This window comes from Aquarana catesbeiana, unplaced genomic scaffold (genome assembly GCF_042186555.1).
Source record: "Aquarana catesbeiana isolate 2022-GZ unplaced genomic scaffold, ASM4218655v1 unanchor236, whole genome shotgun sequence".
Taxonomy (NCBI): domain Eukaryota; kingdom Metazoa; phylum Chordata; class Amphibia; order Anura; family Ranidae; genus Aquarana; species Aquarana catesbeiana.
Genome location: NW_027362664.1, coordinates 1,735,791 through 1,763,355, shown reverse-complemented (window position 1 = coordinate 1,763,355; position 27,565 = coordinate 1,735,791). Strand labels below are relative to the sequence as shown.

The 27,565-nt window shown below is 44.5% G+C and overlaps 2 protein-coding genes across 3 annotated transcripts in view; one reads left to right on the top strand and one right to left on the bottom strand.

Annotated features, from left to right (window-relative positions):
- The window catches only part of LOC141121985 (uncharacterized), a 641,331-nt gene that overhangs the window by 260,234 nt on the left and 353,532 nt on the right, over positions 1–27,565 (bottom strand).
- LOC141121977 (uncharacterized) lies at positions 11,826–22,705 on the top strand. Of its 2 annotated transcripts, none has more exons than XM_073611762.1 (4): positions 11,826–11,896; positions 14,286–14,492; positions 14,608–14,749; positions 19,210–22,705. In XM_073611762.1, the coding sequence occupies exons 2-4, from the start codon at positions 14,391–14,393 to the stop codon at positions 20,367–20,369; spliced, it is 1,404 nt and encodes a 467-aa protein (XP_073467863.1). In that variant the 5' UTR covers positions 11,826–11,896; positions 14,286–14,390; the 3' UTR covers positions 20,370–22,705. The 2 variants fall into 2 exon arrangements, with proteins under 2 accessions (XP_073467863.1, XP_073467862.1); XM_073611761.1 differs by lacking the exon at positions 11,826–11,896 and adding an exon at positions 14,075–14,206.

The window sequence follows — 27,565 nt, the reverse complement described above, 5'->3', positions numbered from 1 at the left end:
TCCACCTCTTCATACACACTCAGGAGCTCTGACTCTTCATACACACTCAGGAGCTCCGCCTCTTCATACACACTCAGAGCTCCTCCTCTTCATACACACTCAGGGAGGAGAGAAAGAGGAAGGATAAACAGTACATACACACACAGCACAAGGCCGTGTTCACACTACGAAAAGAACTGAATACCTCTAAACTGACTTTTTAGGCACTTATATATTGAGACATGTATAAACCAATATATATAAGTAGAAAAGAGTATATTTATTTAACAAAGTATATTGAAAACATTGGATCTAAACAAAGACATGGATTGTATACAAAACTATGTCCAGAAACACCATAATCATAGTGAAGCATCCAATACTGTTCACCCGAGGTGAAGGACACAGTTTTGTATACAATCCAAGTCTTTGTTTAGATGCAATGTTTTCAATATACTTTGTTAACCACTTGACAACTGGGCACTTAAACCCCCCTCGTGACCAGACCAATTTTCAGCTTTCAGCGTTCTCACACTTTGAATGACAATTACTCAGTCATACAATACTGTACCCAAATGAATTTTTTGTCCTTTTTTTCATACAAATAGAGCTTTATTTTGGTGGTATTTGATCACCTCTGGGTTTTTTATTTTTTGCGCTATAAATGAAAAAAGACCAAAAATTTTGAAAAAAAACGCATTTTTCTTTGTTTCTGTGATAAAATTTTGCAAATTAGTAATTTTTCTTCATAAATTTTGGCCACAATTTATAATGCTACATATCTTTGGTAAAAATAACCCAAATTTGTGGATATTATTTGGTCTTTGTGAAAATTAGAGAGTCTACAAGTTATGGTGCAAATCATAATGAATTGATCACACCTGATGTACTGGTGGCCTATGTCATTTCTTGCAACCCGAACAAGTCAGGAAAGTACAAATACCCCCCAAATGACCCCTTTTTTGAAAGTTGACATTCCAAGGTATTCAGTAAGATGCATGGTGAGGTTTTTGATGTTGTAATTTTTTCCCAAAATTCTTTGCAAAATGAAGATTTCCCTCCACAAAATTGTCATTGTAATAGGTTATTTCTCTCACATGGCATGTATATACCACAAATGACACCCCAAAATACATTCTGCTAATCATCCTGAGTAGGGATGAGCCGAACACCCCCCTGTTCGGTTCGCACCAGAACATACGAACAGGAAAAAAGTTCGCTCGAACACGCGAACACCGTTAAAGTCTATGGGACACGAACATGAATAAACAAAAGTGCTCATTTTAAAGGCTTATATGCAAGTTATTGTCATAAAAAGTGTTTGGGGACCTGGGTCCTGCCCCAGGGGACATGGATCAATGCAAAAAAAAGTTTTAAAAACGGCCGTTTTTTCAGGAGCAGTGATTTTAATAATGCTTAAAGTCAAACAATAAAAGTGTAATATCCCTTTAAATTTCGTACCTGGGGGGTGTCTATAGTATGCCTGTAAAGGGGCGCATGTTTCCCGTGTTTAGAACAGTCTGACAGCAAAATGACATTTCGAAGGAAAAATTCCATTTAAAACTACCCGCGGCTATTGCATTGCCGACAATACACATAGAAGTTCATTGATAAAAACGGCATGGGAATTCCCCACAGGGAAACCCCGAACCAAAATGTAAAAAAAAAATGACGTGGGAGTCCCCCTAAATTCCATACCAGGCCCTTCAGGTCTGGTATGGATTTTAAGGGGAACCCCGCGCCAAAAAAAAAAAAAAAAAACGGCGTGGGGTCCCCCCAAAAATCCATACCAGACCCTTATCCGAGCACGCAACCTGGCAGGCTGCAGGAAAAGAGGGAGGGATGAGAGTGCGCCCTCCCCCCTCCTGAACCGTACCAGGCCACATGCCCTCAACATTGGGAGGGTGCTTTGGGGTAGCCCCCCAAAACACCTTGTCCCCATGTTGATGAGGACAAGGGCCTCATCCCCACAACCCTGGCCGGTGGTTGTGGGGGTCTTCAAGAGAAGAGGATGAAGAAGAAGATGAAGAAAAGAGCGGGAGCCTCCCCCCATGCCATGAGTGCGGAGCGGCCCGAGGAGAAGAAGATAGAAGACGCCATGGAGGAGATGCTGGACGAGAACGCCGGAGGAAGAACCAGAAGAGCCAGAAGAACCAGAAGAAGATGAAGGAAGATAGAAGAAAGAAGAAGCATTTAAATAAAGGAATTGCCAAAAACTGTCTCTTGTCATTTTTAACATTTTTGACAGTTTTTTTAGTGAAATGGTAGGGTAAGTACCCCCTTACCATTTCACACAGGGGGGGGGGGCCGGGATCTGGGGGTTCCCTTGTTAAAGGGGGCTTCCAGATTCTGATAAGACCCCTGCCCGCAGACCCCCACAACCACCAGGGTTGTGGGGATGAGGCCCTTGTCCTCATCAACATGGGGACAAGGTGTTTTGGGGGGCTACCCCAAAGCACCCTCCCAATGTTGAGGGCATGTGGCCTGGTATGGTTCAGGAGGGGGGAGGGCGCACTCTCGTCCCCCCCTCTTTTCCTGCGGCCTGCCAGGTTGCGTGCTCGGATAAGGGTCTGGTATGGATTTTCGGGGGGACCCCACGCCGTTTTTTTTTTTTTTGGCGCGGGGTTCCCCTTAAAATCCATACCAGACCTGATGGGTCTGGTATGGAATTTAGGAGGAACCCCACAAAATTTTTTTTAAAAAATTTTGGCCGGGGTTCCCCTTAATATCCATACCAGACCTGAAGGGCCTGGTATGGAATTTAGGGGGACTCCCACGTCATTTATTTTTTAATTTTGGTTCGGGGTTTCCCTGTGGGGAATTCCCATGCCGTTTTTATCAATGAACTTCTATGTGTATTGTCGGCAATGCAAAAGCAGCGGGTAGTTTTAAATGGAATTTTTCCTTCGAAATGTCATTTTGCTGTCAGACTGTTCTAAACACGGGAAACATGCGCCCCTTTACAGGCATACTATAGACACCCCCCAGGTACGAAATTTAAAGGGATATTACACTTTTATTGTTTGACTTTAAGCATTATTAAAATCACTGCTCCTGAAAAAACGGCCGATTTTAAAACTTTTTTTTGCATTGATACATGTCCCCTGGGGCAGGACCCGGGTCCCCAAACACTTTTTATGACAATAACTTGCATATAAGCCTTTAAAATTAGCACTTTTGATTTCTCCCATAGACTTTTAAAGGGTGTTCTGCGGCATTCGAATTTGCCACGAACACCCCAAATTGTTCGCTGTACGGCGAACTTGCGAACAGCCAATGTTCGAGTCGAACATGAGTTTGACTCGAACTCGAAGCTCATCCCTACTCCTGAGTATTACGATACCACATGTGTGGGACTTTTTCACAGCCTGGCCGCATAGAGAGGCCCAACATGCAGGGAGCGCCATCACGTGTTCTAGGAGCATAAATTACACATCTAATTTGTTGACTACCTATTACACTTTTGAAGGCCCTGGAGAACCAGGACAATGACATGTGACACTGACGTGGCACTGATGACAAATGGCACTGATATGTGGCACTGATGTGGCACTGATGACAGATGGCACTGATACGTGGCACTGACAATGATGTGGCACTGATGACAGATGGCACTAATACGTGGCACTGATGACAGATGGCACTAATACATGGCACTGACAGATGGCACTAATACGTGGCACTGATGACACGTGACACTGATGACAGATGGCACTAATATGTGTCACTGATGACACGTGGCGCTGATGACAAATGGCACTGATGACAGATGGCACTAATATGTGGCACTGATGACACCTGGCACTGATGAAAGATGGCACTAATACGTGGCACTGATGACAGATGGCACTAATACGTGGCACTGATGACAGATGGCACTAATACGTGGCACTGATGACAGCTGGCACTGATACGTGGCACTCATGACACTGATGACAGATGGCACTGATACGTGGCACTGATGACACGTGACACTGATGACAGATGGCACTATGTGGCACTGATGACAGATGGCACTTATACATGGCACTGGGGACAGATGGCAGTGGGGACAGATGGCAGGGACATGACAGCAGGGACAGATGGCAGGACAGATGGCAGGGGCAGATGGCAGGGGCAGATGGCAGGAGCAGATGGCAGGGGCAGATGGCAGGACAGATGGCAGGGCAGATGGCAGGGACAGATGGCAGGGACAGATAGCAGGGACAGATGGCAGGGGCAGACCGCAGGGACAGATAACTGTGCTGACACTTTTTTTTCGTTTTTTTTTTTCTGTTTACTTGCCGCCGCAGCGGTTCGCTCTCCCTCCTCACACGCTGTCTCTGTGTGAGGAGTAGGGATGAGCTTCGTGTTCGAGTCGAACCCATGTTCGACTCGAACATCGGCTGTTCGATCGTTCGCCGAATTGCGAACGTTATGGGCCGTTCGCGCTAAATTCGTGTGGCGCGTCACGGCCCATAATTCACTGCGGCATCGCAGTGCATTGCTGGCTGATGATTGGCCAAGCATGCACTATGACCCGCATGCTTGGCCAATCACAGCGCCGTCAGTAGAGAGAGCTGTAATTGGCCAAAGCCAGGGTGGCTTTGGCCAATTATGGCTCAGGGGATTTAGTACACACCCCACACTATATAAGGCCGCCTGCACGGCGGCCCTGTGTAGTGTGTGTTCCGGTGTGCTGAGAGATAGAGAGAGAGAGAGACAGTGTCATTTGATTTGAGTTAGATAGATTAGGCAGAACAGTCAGTCAGTTAGCTGCACTTACAGTGTATTGTGTATATATATGCATCCCAGGTGTTGCATATATATATATACACTGTATTCAGTTTAGCTAGATCCGTTCCTGTTATCTTCTATCTAGACTATTTACATTTAATGCAGTGCGTCCTGCTCACAGTGTTCAGCTAGATCCGTTCCTGTTATCTTCTAGACTATTTACATTTAGTGCAGTGCGTCCTGCTCACAGTGTTCAGCTAGATCCGTTCCTGTTATCTTCTAGACTATTTACATTTAGTGCAGTGCGTCCTGCTCACAGTGTTCAGCTAGATCCGTTCCTGTTAAATTCCTACTGACAGGCAGGCTTGTCTGGTTACAGTATATAAAGCTACCTGAAGAAAATTACAGGTGTTCTATTTGATCCTATTAGTACCACGGTCAGGCAGCTAGACTATTTACATTTAGTACAGTGCGTCCTGCTCACAGTGTTCAGCTAGATCCGTTCCTGTTATCTTCCTACTGACAGGCAGGCTTGTCTGGTTACAGTATATAAAGCTACCTGAAGAAAATTACAGGTGTTCTATTTGATCCTATTAGTACCACGGTCAGGCAGCTAGACTATTTACATTTAGAACAGTGCGTCCTGCTCACAGTGTACAGCTAGATCCGTTCCTGTTATCTTCCTACTGACAGGCAGGCTTGTCTGGTTACAGTATATAAAGCTACCTGAAGAAAATTACAGGTGTTCTATTTGATCCTATTAGTACCACGGTCAGGCAGCTAGACTATTTACATTTAGTACAGTGCGTCCTGCTCACAGTGTTCAGCTAGATCCGTTCCTGTTATCTTCCTACTGACAGGCAGGCTTGTCTGGTTACAGTATATAAAGCTACTTGAAGAAAATTACAGGTGTTCTATTTGATCCTATTAGTACCACGGTCAGGCAGCTAGACTATTTACATTTAGTACAGTGCGTCCTGCTCACAGTGTTCAGCTAGATCCGTTCCTGTTATCTTCCTACTGACAGGCAGGCTTGTCTGGTTACAGTATATAAAGCTACCTGAAGAAAATTACAGGTGTTCTATTTGATCCTATTAGTACCACGGTCAGGCAGCTAGACTATTTACATTTAGTACAGTGCGTCCTGCTCACAGTGTTCAGCTAGATCCGTTCCTGTTATCTTCCTACTGACAGGCAGGCTTGTCTGGTTACAGTATATAAAGCTACTTGAAGAAAATTACAGGTGTTCTATCCCAGCTTAGTGCAGCTTCAGGCCATTAGTATGTCTGGAAGGCCAAGAAGGAGAGGCAGACAGTCACAAGCCAATAAGAGAGGGCAAGCAGGCTCTGTGTCTAGTGCTGGTCGTGGAGACGGTGCATCCTCATCAGCACGTGGCCATGGGACACGCTTGGCCTTTTTTTCGGCAGCTGGCCGTGTTGAGCCGCAACATGCGGAAGACTTGGTCGAGTGGATGACCAAGCCGTCCTCATCCTCCTCATCCTCTCTCACCCATGCCCAGGGTGCTTTGTCTGGCAAAGCAGCGGCCTCTTCCCTCAGCTCAATGTCATCAGTGACTCCTTCCCTAGCTCCACCATGTCCTCATGAGGATTCCCTCGAACTGTTTGACCACAGTGTTGGGTACATGCTCCAGGAGGATGCCCAGCGTTTGGAAGGCTCTGATGACGATACTGAGCTCGATGAAGGCAGTAACATGAGCACGGACAGAGGGGGTGCCCAAGAAGGACAGCAATCTGGCAGTCATGCTCCCCCTGCTGCAGCATACTGCCAGGTTTGCTCCAGTGATGAGGAGGGAGGGGATGATGAGGTCACTGACTCAACGTGGGTGCCTGATAGGAGAGAGGAGGAGGAGGAGGAGGAGGAGGAGGCGGCGGCACATCACCAACGAGGCAGGATGCCCTCCAGGGGCCAGCCTAAGGGCAGCACATTGACTGCATCACACCCCAAAGCTCCACATGTGCAGGGCACTGCAGTCTCTGCGCGTTATTCAAAAAGTTCTTTGGTGTGGGCCTTTTTTGAGACGAGTGCATCAGATCGCACCGCTGCTATTTGCAACATATGTCTCAAGCGTATCTCGCGTGGCCAAAACATCTCCCGCTTGGGTACCACATGCTTGACCAGACATATGTTGACCTGCCATGCAGTTCGTTGGCAAGCGTATCTAAAAGACCCACACCAAAGAACAAAGAGGATCTCTCCTTGCTCCTCATCAGCTGAGATTTCCAACCCCACTAGACCTTCAGTCCTCTCTGAGACCTGCAGTGAGAGGAATGAAGGTGTAGAATTAGGTGTGTCACAGCCAAGTACTTGTGGGCAATCTGCTTTTGGTACACCGACGTCAGATTGTACCAGGCAAATTTCCCTGCCCCAGCTGCTGCACCGCCGAAAGAAGTTTGCTCCCAGCCATCCACATGCCCAGCGGTTGAATGCTAGCTTGGCAAAATTGCTAGCACTTCAACTGCTGCCTTTTCAGTTGGTAGACTCTGCCCCCTTCCGTGAGTTTGTGGAATGTGCGGTTCCTCAGTGGCAGGTACCCAAACGCCACTTTTTCTCACGGAAGGCGATTCCGGCTCTCTACCGGCATGTGGAAGGCAATGTCCATGCCTCGCTGGACAGGGCGGTCAGCGGTAAGGTGCATATTACCGCTGACTCATGGTCCAGCAGGCATGGACAGGGACGTTACCTAAGTTTCACGGTGCATTGGGTGACTCTGCTGGCAGCTGGGAAGGATGCAGGACAAGGTGCAGTAGTGTTGGAGGTTGTTCCGCCACCACGCCTCCAAAATGCTGATTGTGACACACCTCTCTCCTCCACCCCCTCCTCTTCTTCTTCCTCCATGGCCTCTTCCTCGGAACCAGCGGTGCTCCGTAGGCGTTCAAGGGGCTACGCAAGTACGCAGGCCAAAAGATGCCATGCGGTGCTTGAGCTGGTGTGCTTGGGGGACAGGAGCCACACTGGGGCAGAGGTTTTGTCAGCTCTGCAGGGGCAGGTTCAGAGGTGGTTGACGCCACGCCAACTTAAGGCAGGAATGGTGGTTTGCGACAATGGCACCAACCTCCTCTCTGCCCTCCGACAGGGACAAATGACCCATGTGCCCTGTTTGGCTCACGTCCTTAACTTGGTGGTGCAGCGGTTCTTGGGCAGGTACCCGGGCTTACAGGATGTCCTGAGGCAGGCCAGGAAAGTCTGTGTGCATTTCCGCCGGTCATATAATGCCAGTGCTCGGCTGACGGACCTCCAAAAGGAGTTTAACCTGCCCAAGAACCGCCTAATCTGTGACATGCCCACCAGGTGGAACTCAACGTTGGCCATGCTGCAGCGGCTGCACACGCAGCAGAGGGCCATCAATGAGTACCTGTGCGACTATGGCACCAGGACAGGGTCAGGGGAGCTTGGTTTTTTTTCCCCACGCCAGTGGGCCATGATCAGGGATGCATGCACTGTCCTGTCACCATTCGAGGAGGCCACGAGGATGGTGAGCAGTGACAGTGCATGCATCAGTGACACTGTCCCCCTTGTCCACCTGTTGGAGCACACGCTGCGTGGAATAATGGACAGGGCACTTGAGGCAGAACAGAGGCAGGAAGAGGAGGACTTCCTTAGCTCTCAAGGCCCCCTTTATCCAGACAGTGTTCCTGCGTGCCCGCCGATCACACAGGAAGAGGACGAGGAGGAAGAGGAGGAGGAGGAAGATTGTGTCAGTATGGAGGTGGAGCCTGGCACTCAGCATCAGCAGCAGTCTTTAAGGGATCAGTCCCAAGAAACACATGGACTTGTACGTGGCTGGGAGGAGGTGGCTGCGGACCATGTCGTTCTTAGTGACCCAGAGGACTCCGGACCGAATGCCTCAGCAAACCTACGCTGCATGGCCTCCCTGATCCTGCAAAGCCTGCGTAAGGATCCTCGTATTCGTGGTATCAAGGAGAAGGACCAATACTGGCTGGCAACCCTCCTTGATCCACGTTACAAGGGTAAGGTTGCGGACCTTATCTTGCCATCGCAGAGGGAGCAGAGGATGAAACATCTTCGGGAGGCCTTGCAGAAAAGTCTGTGCAACGCGTTCCCAGAGACTGGGAGGTTACAAACTCCTGTTTCTGGACAACGTGTTGCTGAGGCTTCGGTCAGTCAAAGAAGGAGCGGTGGAGAAGGTGGCCGTCTGACCGATGCGTTCAGACAATTTTTTGGTCCGCAGCCCCAAGGTATGATCGGTTCCAGCAACCATCGCCAGCGTCTGTTTTACATGGTGCAGGAATACCTAGGGGCAAGATCAGACTTGGACACCTTTCCCACCGAAAATCCTCTGGGTTACTGGGTCTTGAGGATGGATCACTGGCCAGAGCTTGCACAGTATGCAATTGAGCTACTGGCCTGTCCTGCATCCAGCGTTCTTTCGGAACGCACATTCAGTGCTGCTGGAGGCGTGGTAACCGATCACAGGGTGCGTCTGTCCACCGACTCGGTCGATCGGCTGACCTTCATAAAAATGAATGAGTCTTGGATCACCACCAGCTACCAAGCACCTGATGCTGATGTAACCGAATAATTTTTTTTTGAAATCTCAGATCCCTTCAAAGACTGCCTATGCTGATGCTGAGTGACTATCCCTGAGTAATTATCCTCTTCCTCCTCAATCATCACGCTGATAGCTTGTAAGAACATTTTTGGTTCTGGGCGCCACCACCAGTGCCTAAGGCACAATTTTTCAGCCCCTGTTTAACAGGGGCGTGTAATTACAATTTTTGATGTAATACTTTGCAGCAGGGCTCGTTCCTGCATTCCAACTAGAGTGTCTGTGAGGGGTTGCAGTGTTGTGGCACCAGCACCAGTGCCTAAGGCCCAATTTTTCTGCCCCTGTCTAACAGGGGCGTGTAATTACAATTTTTGATGCAATACTTTGCAGCAGGGCTCGTTCCTGCGTTCCAACTAGAGTGTCTGTGAGGGGTTGCAGTGTTGTGGCACCAGCACCAGTGCCTAAGGCCCAATTTTTCTGCCCCTGTCTAACAGGGGCGTGTAATTACAATTTTTGATGCAATACTTTGCAGCAGGGCTCGTTCCTGCGTTCCAACTAGAGTGTCTGTGAGGGGTTGCAGTGTTGTGGCACCAGCACCAGTGCCTAAGGCCCAATTTTTCTGCCCCTGTCTAACAGGGGCGTGTAATTACAATTTTTGATGCAATACTTTGCAGCAGGGCTCGTTCCTGCGTTCCAACTAGAGTGTCTGTGAGGGGTTGCAGTGTTGTGGCACCAGCACCAGTGCCTAAGGCCCAATTTTTCTGCCCCTGTCTAACAGGGGCGTGTAATTACAATTTTTGAAGCAATACTTTGCAGCAGGGCTCGTTCCTGCGTTCCAACTAGAGTGTCTGTGAGGGGTTGCAGTGTTGTGGCACCAGCACCAGTGCCTAAGGCCTAATTTTTCAGCTCCTGTTCAACAGGGGCATGTAATTACAATTCTTGATCTAATATTTCACAGCAGGGCCCTGTGAGGGCTTACAGTGTTGTGGCCACAGCAACACCTAAGGCCCAAATTTCTGCTGAGTATATAGGGCAGGACCCTACTTTCAAACATCTAACTTACAAACGACTCCTACTTGCAAACGGAAGGAGACAACAGGAAGTGAGATGAAATCTACCCCTAGGAAGGGAAATTCTTTCCTGTAAGAGTTAATATGGGAAAACAATTTCTCCTTTCCACTGATGCTTTCCAATCCTTGTTCCACAAAAAAACCCAAATTTTCAAAAAACATTTTTCATTGGGACAAAAAAGTGAGGTGAAATCTTCTGAAGAGGAGGAAAGACAGCAAAACAAATGTCACAGGGGTGATAACCCTTCCCTATGTTTTCCAAAAAGCTTAGAAAAGATTTTTTGGCTGGAGCTAAACACGTTAAAAATGTTCAAAATTACAAACAGATTCTACTTAACAACAAACCTACAGTCCCTGTCTTGTTTGCACCGCCTGTATACTGCTGTTCAGAGTATATAGGGCCTGGTGGCCCCACACCTTTCCTTATTTTAATTTGGGTGCGGGGTTCCCCTTAATATCCATACAAGACCCAAAGGGCCTGGTAATGGACTGGGGGGTACCCATGCCGTTTGTCTCACTGATTTTCATCCATATTGCCATGACCCGACATGACATTAAACCCACAAGCAGTTTTAAATGAGATTTTTTCCTTTAAAAATGACATTTGGTGCAGGGACTGTTCTAAACATGGGAAACACGCGTCACTTTACAGGCATACTATAGACACCCCCCAGGTACGATATTTAAAGGAATATTTCACTTTTTTTTTTTTACTTTAAGCATCATTAAAATCACTGCTCCCGAAAAAACGGACGTTTTTAAAAGTTTTTTTTGCATTGATACATGTCCCCTGGGGTAGGACCCGGGTCCCCAAACCCTTTTTAGGACAATACCATGCAAATTAGCCTTTAAAATGAGCACTTTTGATTTCGAACGTTCGAGTCCCATAGACGTCAATGGGGTTCTAACGTTCGTGCGAACTTTCGGTCCGTTCGCGGGTTCTGGTGCGAACCGAACCGGGGGGTGTTCGGCTCATCCCTAGTGAGGAGGGAGAGCCGGAAATGAGAGAAGATCTCATATGTTTACATATGAGATCCTCTCTCATTGGCAGAGCGATCACACTGTAAACGGCCACTGTCATTGGCCGTTTACGGCGATCTGTGACTGGCTGTGTCCAAGGGACACGGCCAGCACAAAACTTCCCCGATGCGTGCCCGTGGGAGTGCGCAACGCGGAAGTAAAAGGGAGGACGTCCAGGGACGCCCTCTCGGCAATTGGAGTCTGCGCTGTAGCCGTCTTTCGGCTATAGCGCGGACGCCTAGTGGTTAAATAAATATACTCTTTTCTACTCATATATATTGGTTTATACATGTCTCAATATATAAGTGCCTAAAAAGTCAGTTTAGGGGTACTCAGTTCTTTTTCAAAGATTTTGGATGTGGCACTATTATAGGATACACTCACCGAATCTTTTTGCGTGTTCACACTACGAGACGTTTCTCAGGGCTGCAGTTCCTCTGAGCTCCACAAGGTGGTGATCTCACTTCTACCCAGACAGGAAGTCTCTATGGAATAAAGACAGGAAGTGATGTCAGATACAGACAGGAAGTTCCATTCGGAAGGACGTAGCGAGAAGACACTGCAGGAACTGGCAGCAGAGGAGGTAATACATAAATTAACCCCTTATGGGGGATCAGTTGATGATTAATATATTTTGCTTCCAAAGCTGGCCATACATGGTTCAGTTTTATCGTTCATCCAGCGGGATGAGAGGAAAAAACTGAAGTGATTCCCCCATCCACACATTGGAGGGGGATGGGGGAATCCTCCCCGCTGCACTATTGTATTCTGACAATGGGGGGCGCTCCTCCGCTCTCAGAATACACAGATCAGTGATGAAGCTATTGGCTGCAGCCGCTGATGGAGTGACTTTTATCCGGCAGTGACCACACATGGATGGAAATGTGACCGATCCCTGCTGAACCAGCTGAATTTCCATGTCTCTGTGGTCACCATAAGTGACTTCCTCCCCTCCCCCTCATCTCCTTCATTATGTAAGTCATGCTGAGATAATCTCCCATTGGCTGAGCAATATTCTCATTTGTCTCTGAGCTCCTTCTTGCTATTCCTCGTCCTGCCTGTTGTTTCCTTGGATTGATTTTCTGTGTAGTGACCCCGGCTTCATCTCTTGGATGGGCTCGTCTGTTGCTTGTCCTGACCTTTATCCTGATTCCTGGATCTCCTCCTCATCTCTCCTCCATATCCTCTTACACAGCTTTTCTCCACACCTGCAGTGATCCTGGGGGGTGGAAACTTGGCACCAGCACTCAGCAAATTAGGACTCCATTAGGACTCCATTAGGAGCTCTGGAGAAAATTGTCTGCTATTTACACTCCGTTCCTCCGCACGTCACCTGATCACATGAGAGCTTACTTTCACAGATTCCTGACAGATTTCTGTATGGTAAAGGTCAAAGTTCACTCTTCAGTTTAGGAGAGGAAGGACACACCCAGGAACAATGATTTGTTTCCAGGGGAGCCTCATATAGAGGACCCCTCAAATCTCCAAATCCAAATGTCCCTCCATCCAGAGTCTATATGTGTTATGACATCACACTGACCTCACAGCTCCTCCTCCCAATGCCCCTCCATCCAGAGCCTATATGTCCTATGACATCACACTGACCTCACAGCTCCTCCTCCCAATGTCCCTCCATCCAGAGTCTATATGACCTATGACATCACACTGACCTCACAGCTCCTCCTCCCAATGTCCTTCCATCCAGAGTCTATATGTCCTATGACATCACACTGATCTCACAGCCCCTCCTCCCAATGTCCCTCCATCTGATTTTTTTTTTTTTTTTTTGTGATGCTCTTAGGATGTGGGCGGACCCTTGGCATCTTCACTTACAAAGTGGGACTGTTGGTTCTGCATTGTATGTAATGACATCAGAATGCCTGCAATAAGCTTTTAACCTGCATAGTGTGGGGGTCCTGTGTGGGAAAATAATACCTCAGCCGGAAGTGGAGCTTTAATAAAATGGAAAGCTGAATGATAAGGCGAGGAGGATTCCGGGAATATCATTTGATTTTGCTATTTGTGTTCAGATCCAGAATTTTCCTCCTGTGAAGTCTGGAGATCATATGACCATCACATTGCCTCCACCTCCCTCCCTGATAGAATAGAGAAATACAAAGAAGATTCTAGAAGTCACCAGAGAGGAGGAGAGGTGAGCGGTGCTGGGAATTCTGGGACATTATCCAGTAACAGACAAGGGATGTGTCTGGATGGTGACTGTATCATTGTGTGTGTCAGGTTCCTATAAGGTGTCAGGATGTCACTGTCTATTTCTCCATGGAGGAGTGGGAGTATTTAGAAGGACACAAGGATCTCTACAAGGACGTCATGATGGACAATCAGCCGCCCCTCACATCACCGGGTAAGAGGAGACTTTATTGTAAAGGAGAGAGCAGTACGGAGGCTCCACCTAGATCCCCCATCATCTGATAAACACATAGAAACAATGTATTCAGTCAGTGTGTGTGTTTCCTACAGATGGATCCAGGAATAGGAACCCACCAGAGAGATGTCCCCATCCTCTGTATTCCCGGGATTCCACACAGGAAGGTCACACCATCCCTCACCATCATCAGGTAGATGAGGAACAATCACTGATAGTATCATTAGGATCTGTACATTATCTGCATTGTTACAATTGATGTAATTTTTATTACATAATCAGAGTGGAAACCTGAGAGATTCTAAAGTTGAGGTTAAAGAAGAGATAAAAGAGGAGGATGATGAGGATGGGGTGATGGAGGAGTCAGAGTTTCTAAAAGAACACAAAGATCTGTACCAGGACACCATGGTGGGGTCATCCAGCTACAGGAACCCACCAGAGAGATGTCCCCGTCCTCTGTATTCCCGGGATTCCACTCAGGAAGGTCACACCATCCCTCATCATCATCAGGTAGATGATTGACAATTATTGGTAGTTCTGATTTATACACAGCATGTTTGTTACAATTAATGTTTTATTATATATTCAGAGTGGAAACCTTGGGGATGATAATATTGATGTTAAAGAAGAGTATAAAGAGGAGGATGAGGAGTATGGAGTGATGGAGGAGTTATAAGAAGGACACAAGGATGTTATGGAGCTTCCTAATACCAGGAACCCACCAGAGAGATGTTTCCATCCTCTGTATTCCCGGGATTCCACACAAGAAGGTCACACCATCCCTCACTGTTACAAGGTTGGTAGGACGAAGGATATAGAACACACTTATAGAGTGTGGATTTTATATGTGATGTCACAATGTTAAAGCTTATATCTTACAGATGATAGTCTCTCTCCTTTTCTTGATTTAGAGTGGAGATCCAATCGATATAGAATTTGAAGTTAAAGCAGAAGAAGAAGACAGGCATGTGAGGGATGATCAGCAGTCTATGGAGGAGGATGGAATAACGGGGACATTTATAGAGGAGGACACTCCTACTGAGATCAGTACAGGTGGGTCATTAACACTAAATACATTCCTCCACCCATACTGCTCACTGATTGGTCCAGAGTAGGGCGGGTGATATCAGCCTGTAATCCCCTGGTCACTTTCCTGAGCTGTGTTCCCCGTCCTGTATTCCTGTATTTCTCTCCGATAATCTTCCTTCTCTGTGCTGCAGACACAATTTATGTATCTAGACTGGATTTATGGAGATTCTGGGGTTCAGCTGGCAGCAAAATGTTCATTTTCACCATAGGTGTTACTAGATCTAGGCACCTGGGGTATGTGTTTTGGGTCTTCTGCCCCATACCCGGTTATGGCAAGATGTCTGACAGAACAATTCTCCCAGGATTACTTGCTCTGTTGTCTGCTGGCTGTGCCGGGTGGAGGGATATGTCTGTATAGTCTCAGACCCAAGTCACTGAGTGCAGTCTCAGGAGATGGGAGGCAGCGGTGTGGGACCTCTGCAACTTGTCTCATGTAAACATTTAATCTTCCACTGATTACTGAATACCAATATTATGAGTCCTGACCCTTACACTGTATAATTTATATTGTACATTACATACTGCACTATATACTCTATGTTGTACATTACATCATTCTGATACTATATAGTCCTATCTGTTGTATCTTATACAATATGTTGTCCATTACATTGTCCTGACTTCTGCTCTCTCCCCTTTACACACCGACCCTTACACTATATAATTTTTATTCTACATTACATACTCCTGACCCCTGCACTATATACTCTATATACTCCTGACCCCTGCACTATATACTCTATGTTGTACATTACATTATTCTGATACTATAAAATCCTAACTGTTGTATCTTATATAATAAGTTGTACATTACATAGTCCTGATTTCTTTTACAACCATTTCCTACCAGCTGGACATTTTATATCTGATGATTTGATTGGAGCACATAATTTTACTTGTTGATAATAATGTGATAACATCCTCAAACTTTGGAATCTTAAACAGAAAGTGATAATAAGGGAGGAGTCAATAACCCAATGATGATGGTGGTCTTCAGGATCAGTCCAGTCTTCATCTTGGTTGTTCTCCCCCATCTTCACTCTCTGACCTCTGGTGGGACTCAGCCCCGCTGTTATTCATGACTAAATCATGCACTAAATAAGGAAGTGCAGGACTTCTTGTGTTGGGCAATGAGTGACAAAGGGAGTGGGGACACTTGTCCTATAATCCCCTCATCACTGTCACTCCTATAAAAGACAGTTCTCGTTGTTTCCTTAATCTCTGACTAAGGTCCATGAATAAAGAAATGAACTGGTAGGAGATTCAGAGATGTAAGGCTGAAACAACTAATCGATTATGAATATAGTTGTCAACTATTTTCATAATCGATTAGTTGGTCAGTCGATTAATTGGCCCACATACAGAAAATACAGCTCAGTACACCATCCATACATGTCAGTAAATGCCTGAGAACTTGAATGTGCGAGGAGCAATGCCTCATGGGACATGTAGTCCTGGGGAAGAGAAGGAAGCAAGTGATTCTAAAGGCAGAAGTTTTTTTTTGTAATTTCCTATAGGGGAACTCTATACTATACTTTGTGGCTTCCTATAGGGGAACTCTATACTATACTTTGTGTCTTCCTATAGGGGAACTCTATACTATACTTTGCACCTCCCTATAGGAGAACTCTATACTATACTTTGTGGCTTCCTATAGGAGAACTCTATACTATACTTTGTGGCTTCCTATAGGAGTACTCTAAAGGCAGGAGGAGCCAGAATTCCGGGGGGGGGGGTCCAGAAGAAGAGAATCATACCATCATACCATCTCTTGTATCATGTCCACAGTCTCTATCCATCTCTTGTATCATGTCCCCAGTCTCTAACCATCTCTTGTATCATGTCCGCAGTCTCTGACCATCTCTTGTATCATGTCCTCAGTCTCTAACCATCTCTTGTATCATGTCCCCAGTCTCTAACCATCTCTTGTATCATGTCCACAGTCTCTGACAATCTCTTATCATGTCCCTGTCTCTAACCATCTCTTGTATCATGTCTGCAGTCTCTAACCATCTCTTGTATCATGTCCTCAGTCTCTAACCATCTCTTGTATCATGTCCCCAGTCTCTAACCATCTCTTGTATCATGTCTGCAGTCTCTGACCATCTCTTATTATGTCCCTGTCTCTAACCATCTCTTGTATCATGTCCTCAGTCTCTGACCATCTCTTGTATCATGTCACCAGTCTCTAACCATTTCTTGTATCATGTCCCCAGTCTCTGACCATCTCTTGTATCATGTCCTCAGTCTCTAACCATCTCTTGTATCATGTCCCCAGTCTCTAACCATCTCTTGTATCAAGTCTGCAGTCTCTGACCATCTCTTGTATCATGTCCTCAGTCTCTAACCATCTCTTGTATCATGTCCCCAGTTTCTAACCATCTCTTGTATCATGTTCGCAGTCTCTGACTATCTCTTATCATGTCCCTGTCTCTAACCATCTCTTGTATCATGTCTGCAGTCTCTAACCATCTCTTGTATCATGTCCTCAGTCTCTAACCATCTCTTGTATCATGTCCCCAGTCTCTAACCATCTCTTGTATCATGTCTGCAGTCTCTGACCATCTCTTGTATCATGTCCTCAGTCTATAACATGATACAGGAGATGGTCAGATACTGCAGACATGATAAAGGAGATGGTCAGATACTGCAGACATGATAAAGGAGATGGTCAGAGACTGCAGACATGATACAGGAGATGGTCAGAGACTGCAGACATAGTACAGGATATGGTCAGAGACTGCGAACATGATACAGGAGATGGCCAGAGACTGCAGACATGATGCAGGAGATCAATGCAGCTTCACCAGTGCCTGTCATTCAGCCTCACCAGTGCCCGTTATTCAGACTCACCAGTGCCCATCATTCAGCCTCATCAGTGCATGTCATGCATCCTGCCAGTGCCCGGATTAAAGCGGCGATTCAATGTCCCACCATTGGATCAGTGTGCCGTCTATCACAGGAGGCGGGACGTTCCGCTCCATTATCTGCAATATTTTCCTTTCGGCAATGTGCTGAAAACACAATTTTCTGCATTTTTTTTTTCGGCCGCAGAAATGTCTGTGCATCCCTAGAGGTAAGTATGACAAGTTTGTTTTAAAAAAAATCCACCATTTGCAATGACTTTAAGGTCTCTGTGCAGGGAAGATCAGCATCTGACCCCAGAGAAGGTGGAGGCTGACAGACTGGAGGTGATAGAAGGCATTAATATTACATAAAGTAAAAGTTTACTAGTATTGTGTATTATATATAAAATTATTATATCCATGGAAAAAAGTCTCAGCTTTCAGTACTACTTTAATATAAAAGTCCCCCCCTCCCCTTCTAACCTCCATATATCTTCATGTGTGACTCCCAGGTAAAATCCCCATTAATACTACTTCTGGGTATATTTATTATTATATATATGATATAAATATGATATATATTATTATATAAGATATATATTTCATATTATAAATGAATCCCTTATAGTAGTGATTATCTGCTGTTTTTGTACTATAAAGGACTATTTTTTTAACCCTATCATAACAGATGATTAAACAAAATCATGCTGCTTCTAAATGTCCTATGCTGGCCATACACGGATCGATGTTTGGACGAGAATATTCGCGCAAATATTTGTATGAAAATTATTTGTACATTCGATGAATAGACGAGTGTAGTTCGAAAATTCCGCTTGCTTTTAACATAAAATTATAAAATGAGTGTAACTTCTGACCACAAACCACATACACTATTTGAAAATTTGTTCGATGGAGAAAAGTTTTCTGTTCTGCTCCTTTGAATTTTCCCGTCACTGTGGTGGAAAATGAACGCTGATTTGACCCACTAATGGTTAGAAAATTGGATGAATGTTCTTTTGAAAGAAAAATGAGTTTGTGTTCGGCCAGCATAAGTGACATCAGGTGCAGGGAGCTTGTACCCACCTACCTGTCTATGACAAGGGAGTCTGTCATCCATCATATTATATTACACTCCTGTCTGATCATCTGCAAAACAGCGTTTTACATCTTTTTTACATTTTAATAATGTTGATCTCTGATTCTGATATGTAGCAGATTCTCCCTCTAATAATACATCTATCTGTCTGTTATTCTCAGAGTGGATTAAATATCCAACTATATATCTGGATATTTATATTTACCGCTCTATATAGATATTCAAGAATATTAATCAATTATACATCAACCTATTTTTGATGTTTTTATCCAATTAGTCGATTAATCGAAACAATAATCGTCCAACTAATCAATTCTAAAAATAATCATTAGTTGCCGCCCTACAGAGGACCCATTTACTAGTTACCTTGAGGGTGGAATTGTAAGATCCTCAGAGACAAAGCTGCCTGATGTGGGCGGAGTCCTGGTTTAGGGGAACCAATCTGCTCATGTCTAGTAATAATCTTTTTATCTCTATTTTAGTAGATGGACGGGAGATGAGGAAAACCTCAGAGGATTGTCTCACTTTGTCTCCAGACTGTAAAGTAGAAGATGAGGACATCACACAGTATAGTCCAGGAGAAAACCCGACTACCTCAAATGTCCATCCGGCACCACACAGTGTAGATGGACCATCGTATTCCTCTTATCCTGAGGAACCTCAGACTGTGAGGGACGGTGCCGTCCTTCCAACAGAGAAGAGCTTTTCCTGTACTGAGTGCGGGAAGTGTTTCCATTCTAAATCCAATCTTATTGTACATATAAGATCTCACACGGGGGAGAAGCCGTATTCCTGTCCTGAGTGCAGGAAATGTTTTTCACAGAAGTCCCATCTTTCCATACATCAGAGATCTCACACAGGGGAGAAGCCTTATTCCTGTCCTGAGTGCAGGAAATGTTTTTCAGATAAGTCCTATCTTTACAGACATCAGAAATCTCACACAGGGGAGAAGCTGTATTCCTGTCCTGAGTGCAGGAAATGTTTTTCAGATAAGTCCCATCTTTACAGACATCAGAAATCTCACACGGGGGAGAAGCCGTATTCCTGTCCTGAGTGTGGGAAATGTTTTTCAGTGAAGTCCGATCTTAACAAACATCAGAGATCTCACACGGGGGAGAAGCCATATTCCTGTGCTGAGTGCAGGAAATGTTTTTCAAGGAAATTCGATCTTTCCACACATCAGAGATCTCACACGGGGGAGAAGCCGTATTCTTGTCCTGAGTGCGGGAAATGTTTTTCAGTGAAGTCCAAACTTTACACACATCAAAGATATCACACGGGGGAAAAGCCGTATTCCTGTCCTGAGTGCGGAAAATGTTTTTCACTAAAGTCCTGTCTTTACACACATCAGAGATCTCACACAGGAGAGAGGCCATATTCCTGTCCTGAGTGCGGGAAATGTTTTTCACAGAAGTCGCATCTTAACACACATCGGAAATCTCACACAGGGGAGAAGCCGTATTGCTGTCCTGAGTGCGGGAAATGTTTTTCAGTGAAGTTTAGTCTTTACACACATCAGAGATCTCACACGGGGGAGAAGCCGTATTCCTGTCCTGAGTGCGGGAAATGTTTTTCACAGAAGTCCCATCTTTCCACACATCAGAGATCTCACACAGGGGGAGAAGCTGTATTCCTGTCCTGAGTGCAGGAAATGTTTTTCACAGTTGGTCAATCTTTACACACATCAGAGATCTCACACAGGGGAGAAGCCAAATTCCTGTCCTGAGTGAGGGAATTGTTCCTCACTGAAGTCCTGTCTTCCTGTACATCAGGGGTCCCACACAACCATTGAGGTGTATTAGTGCCTTGAGTGCGGGAAATGTCTTCTATATGAACGTTGCTGGACATCACAGCTCTCATGTGGGGAAGAAGCACACCCTGATATACACCTCAGATATACTCCATGGCTGATCTTCATCATGTAAGAAACAGTTCATAAGGAGACCAGAGATCACCAAAGACATGGATGAAGTGTTGTACCGTGTTGGCCATTGATAGCAGTAAAAAAATAAAAATGGAGTCATTATCTTTCATTGGCTGATTACATTTTGGGGTGTAAGATTTCACAAACACTTAGAGGTCTATTTAAAAAAAAAATAGTTGAACGGTTATGACCGGCATTCACCCAGTCATGATGAATATTGGCCATATTTTATTTCATACACTGATCTCCTTGATTCCATCTAATGACCATAATGCGGTATTGCACTAATTGAGGTATTTCAGGAAGAATACCCGATTATGGCCACTAGATGGAGCCGATAATCATAGGAAATCACTGTGTTAAATTACAGCCAGAAATTGTAACAGCTGGATGAATGCTGCTCATTTGTGAGTCTGTTGGAACTCTGTCCAAGTGGAACTGGTCTAAGTGATGAGTTAAAACCAGAGGGGGGGACCTTGAGTGGAGAGTGAACAAGTCTTGCTTTTTAATTGCTGGGTTGCATTTTTGGAGCTTTTCCTTGTAGCTTTTCAATCACCTTTTTCTGTCACTTTTTAAACAGCTTTTTTTTTTTTTTCTTTGCTTCCTTCAGACTACTAATTAAGGGGAGTGGTTAATTGCTCACAGGTGCTTGAGGCCTATATAACCTTGTGTAGAACTCATAGTGAGCCTGCTCATTTGTGAGTCTGTTGGAACTCTGTCCAAGTGGAACTGGTCTAAGTGGTGAGTTAAAACCAGAGTTAGTGGAACTGGTCTAAGTGGTGAGTTAAAACCAGAGTTAGTGGAATTGGTCTAAGTGGTGAGTTAAAACCAGAGTTAGTGGAATTGGTCTAAGTGGTGAGTTAAAACCAGAGTTAGTGGAATTGGTCTAAGTGGTGAGTTAAAATCAGAGTTTAAAACAGGAGGTTATAACAGGGGTCATAGTACTTGTGTAGTGTGAGTACTGAGAAGTGTGTGTGGATCGTTAGTACTTGTGTATTGTGTACTGTATACTTGTGTATTGCGAGTGCACGTAGGTCTGCGAGTGGCCTGTGAGTGCACGTAGGTCTGCAAGGTGCCAACACAACTGACTGCTTAGACCTGCAAATAGCTCTCATTTTAGCTCCAGTGTCTTTTTTTTACCAGGCGCTATAGTAAATACCAAAATTAGCGCTTGGCTTAAATGCGTTTTTGAGAATGAAAATCTGCACTATTATAGTCCAATGCAAGTTTCAGCCATTGATTCTAATGGTACAATAAATAAATACTTTTAATGTTGAAATGAAATGTATCTTTCTCTAAAATAAATGTTGCTGCTTCTATTTTGTTTTTAAGAATACTAGAATGTGGAATGTTTTGTTAAAATATATTTTTCTCTGTCACTTTCACTTGTTACTCTCCATCTCACAACAATCTTTACCCAAACTAACACAGGTGTCTTTACAAAGCACAAACAATACCATTGCTGATGCAAATTTAAAATGAGTCACAATTTTTTGTGCTTTTTATTATTTCCAAATAATCATAATTTGAGCCCAAATGTGATATGTGTACCAACATCAGAAATCAAAATGTAATTGCCAAAAATTTGAGGCTTATATCACTATTCTACACTCACCCACAAAGAACCACCAAATATCACAGAATAAATCAAGGAGAATAACTCTTGTATAATGTAATTCCATCACCTGTCCAAAGAAGTACAGTATTTATGTGTAGGAGGTTCTCACACGTGGCAGCTCTGTGGCTAAGAGGTTAGAACTTCTGCTTAGCATCCTTGAGCATCTGGGTTCAAATCCCAAACATGTCGCTTCATGTAGAGAAGTTGTCTCATCTCCCAGGTCCTAAAACTATGTCTAAATGTAGTATTTATGTGTAGGAGGGTTCCACCACCATTGTAAATCTTGCCAGATACACTATCTAGCTAAAAGTATTGGGACACCTGCCTTTACACACACTTGACCTTTGATGGCAGCCCAGTCTTAGTCCGTAGGGTTAAAAATTGATTTGGCCCACCCTTTGCAGCTAGAACAGCTTCTGGGAAGCCTGTCCACAAGGTTTAGTGTGTCTTTGGCAATGTTTGACCATTCTTCCAGAAGGGCATTTGTGAGGTCAGGCACTGATGTTGGATGAGAAGGCCTGACTCGCAGTCTCTACTCTAATTCAGCCAAAAGGTGTTCTATCGGGTTGAGGTCAGGACTCTGTGCAGACCAGTCAAGTTCCTCCACCCTAAACTCGCTCATCCATGTCTTTATGGACCTTGCTTTGTGCACTGGTGTGCAGTCATGTTGGAGTAGGAAGGGGCCATCCCCAAACTCTTCCCACAAAGTTGGGAACATGAAATTGTCCAAAATGTCTTGGTATGATGATGCCTTAAGAGTTCCCTTCACTGGAACTAAGGGGCCAAGCCCAACCCCTGAAAAACAACCCCACACCATAATCGCCCCTTCTCCAAATGATTTGGACCAGTGCACAAAGCAAGGTCCATAAAGACATGGATGAGTGAGTTTGGGGTGGGGGAACTTGACTGGCCTGGACAGAGTCCTGACCTCAACACAACAGAACACCTTGGGGATGAATTAGAGTGGAGACTGTAAGCCAGGCCTTCTCATCCAACATCAGTGCCTGACCTCACAAATGCACTTGGAAGAATGGTCAAACATTCCCATAGACACACTCCTAAACCTTGTGGACAGCCTTCCCAGAAGAGTTGAAGATGTAGCTGCAAAGGGTGGGCCAACTCAATATTGAACCTTACGGATTAAGACTGGGATGCCATTAAAGTTCATGTGCGTTTCAAGGCAGACGTCCCAATACTTAGGCCAATATATTGTATATTGCTTGTGACACTGAGCATGGCTATGGACTTAGGGCTGGTTCACACCACAGGGATGCAGAGAACATGTGTGAGGCTGCCTGCTGGCTAAGTGGGTAGCAATTCTGTCTCACAGCACTGGAGTTGCTGGTTCAATTCCCCAACATGCTAATGCTTGTGTTGAAGTTTATATGTTCTCCCTGTGTGGGTTTCTCACCACAATCCAAAGACATGCTGGCATCTTATTTGTCTCCTGTCGAAATAGTCTTTAATGTAAGAAAGTTCATTTTGGACTTTAGATTGGAAGCTCATTACAGCCAGGGACTGATGTTAATGTTGGTTATTTATGAAAGGCAAATCCATTTTGCACTACAAGTGCAAAGTGCACTTGAAATTGCACTGAAAGTGCACTTAGAAGTGCAGTCACTGTAGATCTGAGGGGAAGATCTGAAATGAGGGGAAGCTCCGCTGATTTTATCATCCAATCATGTACAAGCTAAAATGCTGTTTTTTATTTTCCTTGCATGTCCTCCTCGGATCTACAGTGACTGCACTTTCAAGTGCCCTTTGCACTTGTAGTTTGCACTTGTAGTGCAAAGTGGATTTGCCTTTCGCAAATAACCCCCAATGTTTTTTAGCATTAATCATGCCCAGGGACTTGGACATTTAAAATTTGTAGGGTTTACACTGCCCAGGTACATATGCTTAGAAAACATCTGCTTTGTTTATGTGCATACAAATAGACTTCGATCTTTGGCCTGTAGTTGGAAATTTGATGCACATAGCCAAGAACTAACACAGTTGCAAATAGTATTATGTGTTCCTGTCCATCAGGTGCAATCACTTAAAGAGACAGATTGAAAGATACTGGTGGGCGTGTACTTCTATTGGGCGTGTACTTCTATTGGGCATGTGTCAGTTTGCTAACAATACAACCTCTCTTATATAAAGGGCTGCAGTAGGGGGGTTAGTTTGGCCTGAGAAGGTCAGTTTTTTTGCTGTGATTTGTGGGGGAGAAGGAATGATATTGTGCATATTGACAAATGCCCAACTAGGGTTGTTTGCTGAAATTTTTGTGCATTTTTTCCATCAAAAGTGGGTTTATGTGCCCATGCTGTCAATGTTGTGTGTGTATTGTTCCTGTCTTACCAATGTATGTGTGTGGATTTGTGGGGTGGTGGTGGGTGTTATATTTTGAATAAGTGCCTTTTTTAATACTATGTTGGAATGCTTTGTAAGAATGACGTAAGTCTGTTTCTATAATCTTGCAGATAAAAATGATGTGTTGGCCGTTATACACTGGAAGTAAAGCTGTGTCCACTCTAATGCCCCATACACACGAGCGGAAATTCCACCAGCAAAAGTCTGATGTGAGCTTTTGGTCGGAAATTCCGACCGTGTGTATGCTCCATTGGGCTTTTGCTGGCAGAATTTCTGCCAGCAAAAGATTGAGAGCAGGTTCTCTATTTTTCCGACGGAAAAAGTTCCTATCCTATCGGAAATTCCGTTCGTCTGTATACAATTCCGATGCGCAAAAAACCACGCATGCTTGGAAACAATTCGACGCATGCTCGGAAGCATTGAACTTCATTTTCTTGGCTCGTTGTAGTGTTGTACATCACCGCATTCTTGACGGTCGAAAGTTCAGAGTACTTTTGTGTGATCGTGTGTATGCAAGCCAAGCTTGAGCGGAATCCAGTCGGAAAAACCATCCAAGATTTTTCAGACGGAATTCCGCTCGTGTGTACGGGGCGTAAGGTTTAGACAAATTTTAGATTGTAAGCTCCTTAACCACTTATGCCCCGGACCATTTGGCTGGCCAAAGACCAGAGCACTTTTTGCGATTCGGCACTGCTTTGCTTTAACTGACAATTGCACGGTCGTGTGACGTATCTCCCAAACAAAATTGACCTTTTTTTTCCCACAAATAGAGCTTTCTTTTGGTGTTATTTGATCACCTCTGTGTTTTTTATTTTTCGCGCTATAAACAAAAATAGAGTGACAATTTTGAAAAAAACGCAATATTTTTTACTTTTTGCTATAATAAATATCCCCAAAAAATGTATAAAAAATATTTTTTTCCTCAGTTTAGGCCGATACCGATTCTTCTACATATTTTTGGTAAAAAAAAATTGCAATAAGCGTTTTTTGATTGGTTTGCGCAAAAGTTATAGCATCTACAAAATAGGGGTTAATTTTATGGCATTTTTATTAATAATTTTTTTTTTTACTAGTAATGGCGGCAATCTGCGATTTTTATCATGACTGCGACATTATGGTGGACACATCGAACAATTTTGACACATTTTTGGAACCATTGTCATTTTTACAGTGAACGGTACTATAAAATTGCACTGATTACTGTAAAAATGACACTGGCAGTGAAGGGGTTAACCACTAGCTGGCTAGGAAGGGGTTAAGTATGTCCTAGGGAATGATTCTAACTGTGGGGGGGCGTGGCTACGAGTGACACGTCACTGATCATAGCTCCAGTGTCACTAGGCAGAACGGAGAGATGCTTGTGTACATTAGCTCCATGAGACGATCGCGGGTATCCCTGCGGCGATCGAGTCCGCGGGACCCGCAATCCTACTCACGGATCTCTCGGCAGGGTCGCGCGCGCGACCACACGGCAGCAAATTCAAAGGGACGTACAGGTACACCCATTTGCCCAGCTGTGCCATTCTGCCGACGTAAATGTACATGCGGCGGTCGGCAAGTGGTTAAAATCCAATTGCTAACTGTTTTGCTAAATATAGCACCGTATATCCTGTAGAATTTTTTTTTTTTTTTAAGCTAGTAAATGAATGTACATAATTTTGTTTCTGCTGGCAAAATAAAAGTACATTATTGAGCTTGTTTGTTGTGGTGGTTTTTATATATTTTTTCTCTTTTCTTTCTTTTAATTAGTTTTGGGGCAATATCTTTTTATATCCTATTTCTGTATGTATTTGCGCACCAAAAAAACTAGTCTCTTTGATGCTACTATGAAATCGGGCTACTTCACTTGAAGTAGCCCGATTTAAAAGTAGCAAGGTCAACGTGATTTCAGGTGCTACTTGATGGACATCTGTGTGGCTTCATACACAGATTTCTATTGAAGTCACACCTGAAATCAGCAAAAGTAGTGCAGGAACTACTTTTGCAAATCGGTGTGGTGCTGCAAAATCGGTGTTACATCGATTGGAACAGTGCCATTGCCGCCATGACAAATAGCATGACAAATCGCTCCAATGTAAACCTAGGCTTCAGCACACCTGAAAGTAAGTGATAAAGGTGGAATCTTTATATATATATAACAGCTGTGGAGAATTGCAGGTAATGAATTCAGGTGGTTGATTTGTATTGATATCAGTGCAGAAACCTGCACAGATGTCTATGATATTCCCCCCGCAGTCGGGACTGACATGCGGGAATGAAATTTTGTGAGTTCAGCTGAGCGATTTCCTCCCGCTGTCAGTGTGAACCAGGGCTCAAACTGGGCCTTTGTCTTTGTAATTCACCTGCTGCTATCCCAGGGACACCATTTCTTATCGAACGCCCTTAAGTTTACCTTCAAATATCATTATATGTAGAAATACAGATTTGCATATCTGCAAATAAACGAAAATAAAAAATACTAATCGTGGTTGCGATCAAAAGAGTGTGGTTTCACCTTCTTACCCGGAAATGAGTCATTGTAATCACCCGGAAGTTCCTGTGCTGGTCAGGATCTCCATCTAGGTGGACATGGCAAGGTCCCTCTTTAGCAAAGAGGAGGTGCTGCTGATTGGCCAGGTAAGTGTAGGATATGTACTTACTCAATGTGGGGGTGGATGTCATAGTTAGATTTGGTGTGGGTGGGGTTCATTAATTTTTTTGGCATCACCACACATTTGCTTCCGTCCCATGTGCACACATCACTTCCTGCATTTGTTCTGCTGATGTAAATCAGTAAGGACTATGCAAATATAAATGAGAGCTCCTTTTATTAAAATATTTATGACTTGTCTCACAGCTGGGCGAATTTTCCAGCAAATTTGGACCTCTGAGTTGCATGACAATGTGTACCCCATGATTCTCAATGATAACCATTCATATCTGTGCTACTTTAAGTCGCAAC

Coding starts and splice junctions, on each gene's coding strand:
- LOC141121977 (XM_073611762.1), top strand. CDS start 14,391: ATGGAGCTTCCTAATACCAGGAACCCACCAGAGAGATGTTTCCATCCT. Junction 14,493..14,607: donor CCATCCCTCACTGTTACAAG/GTTGGTAGGACG, acceptor TTCTTGATTTAG/AGTGGAGATCCAATCGATAT. Junction 14,750..19,209: donor TCCTACTGAGATCAGTACAG/GTGGGTCATTAA, acceptor TCTCTATTTTAG/TAGATGGACGGGAGATGAGG.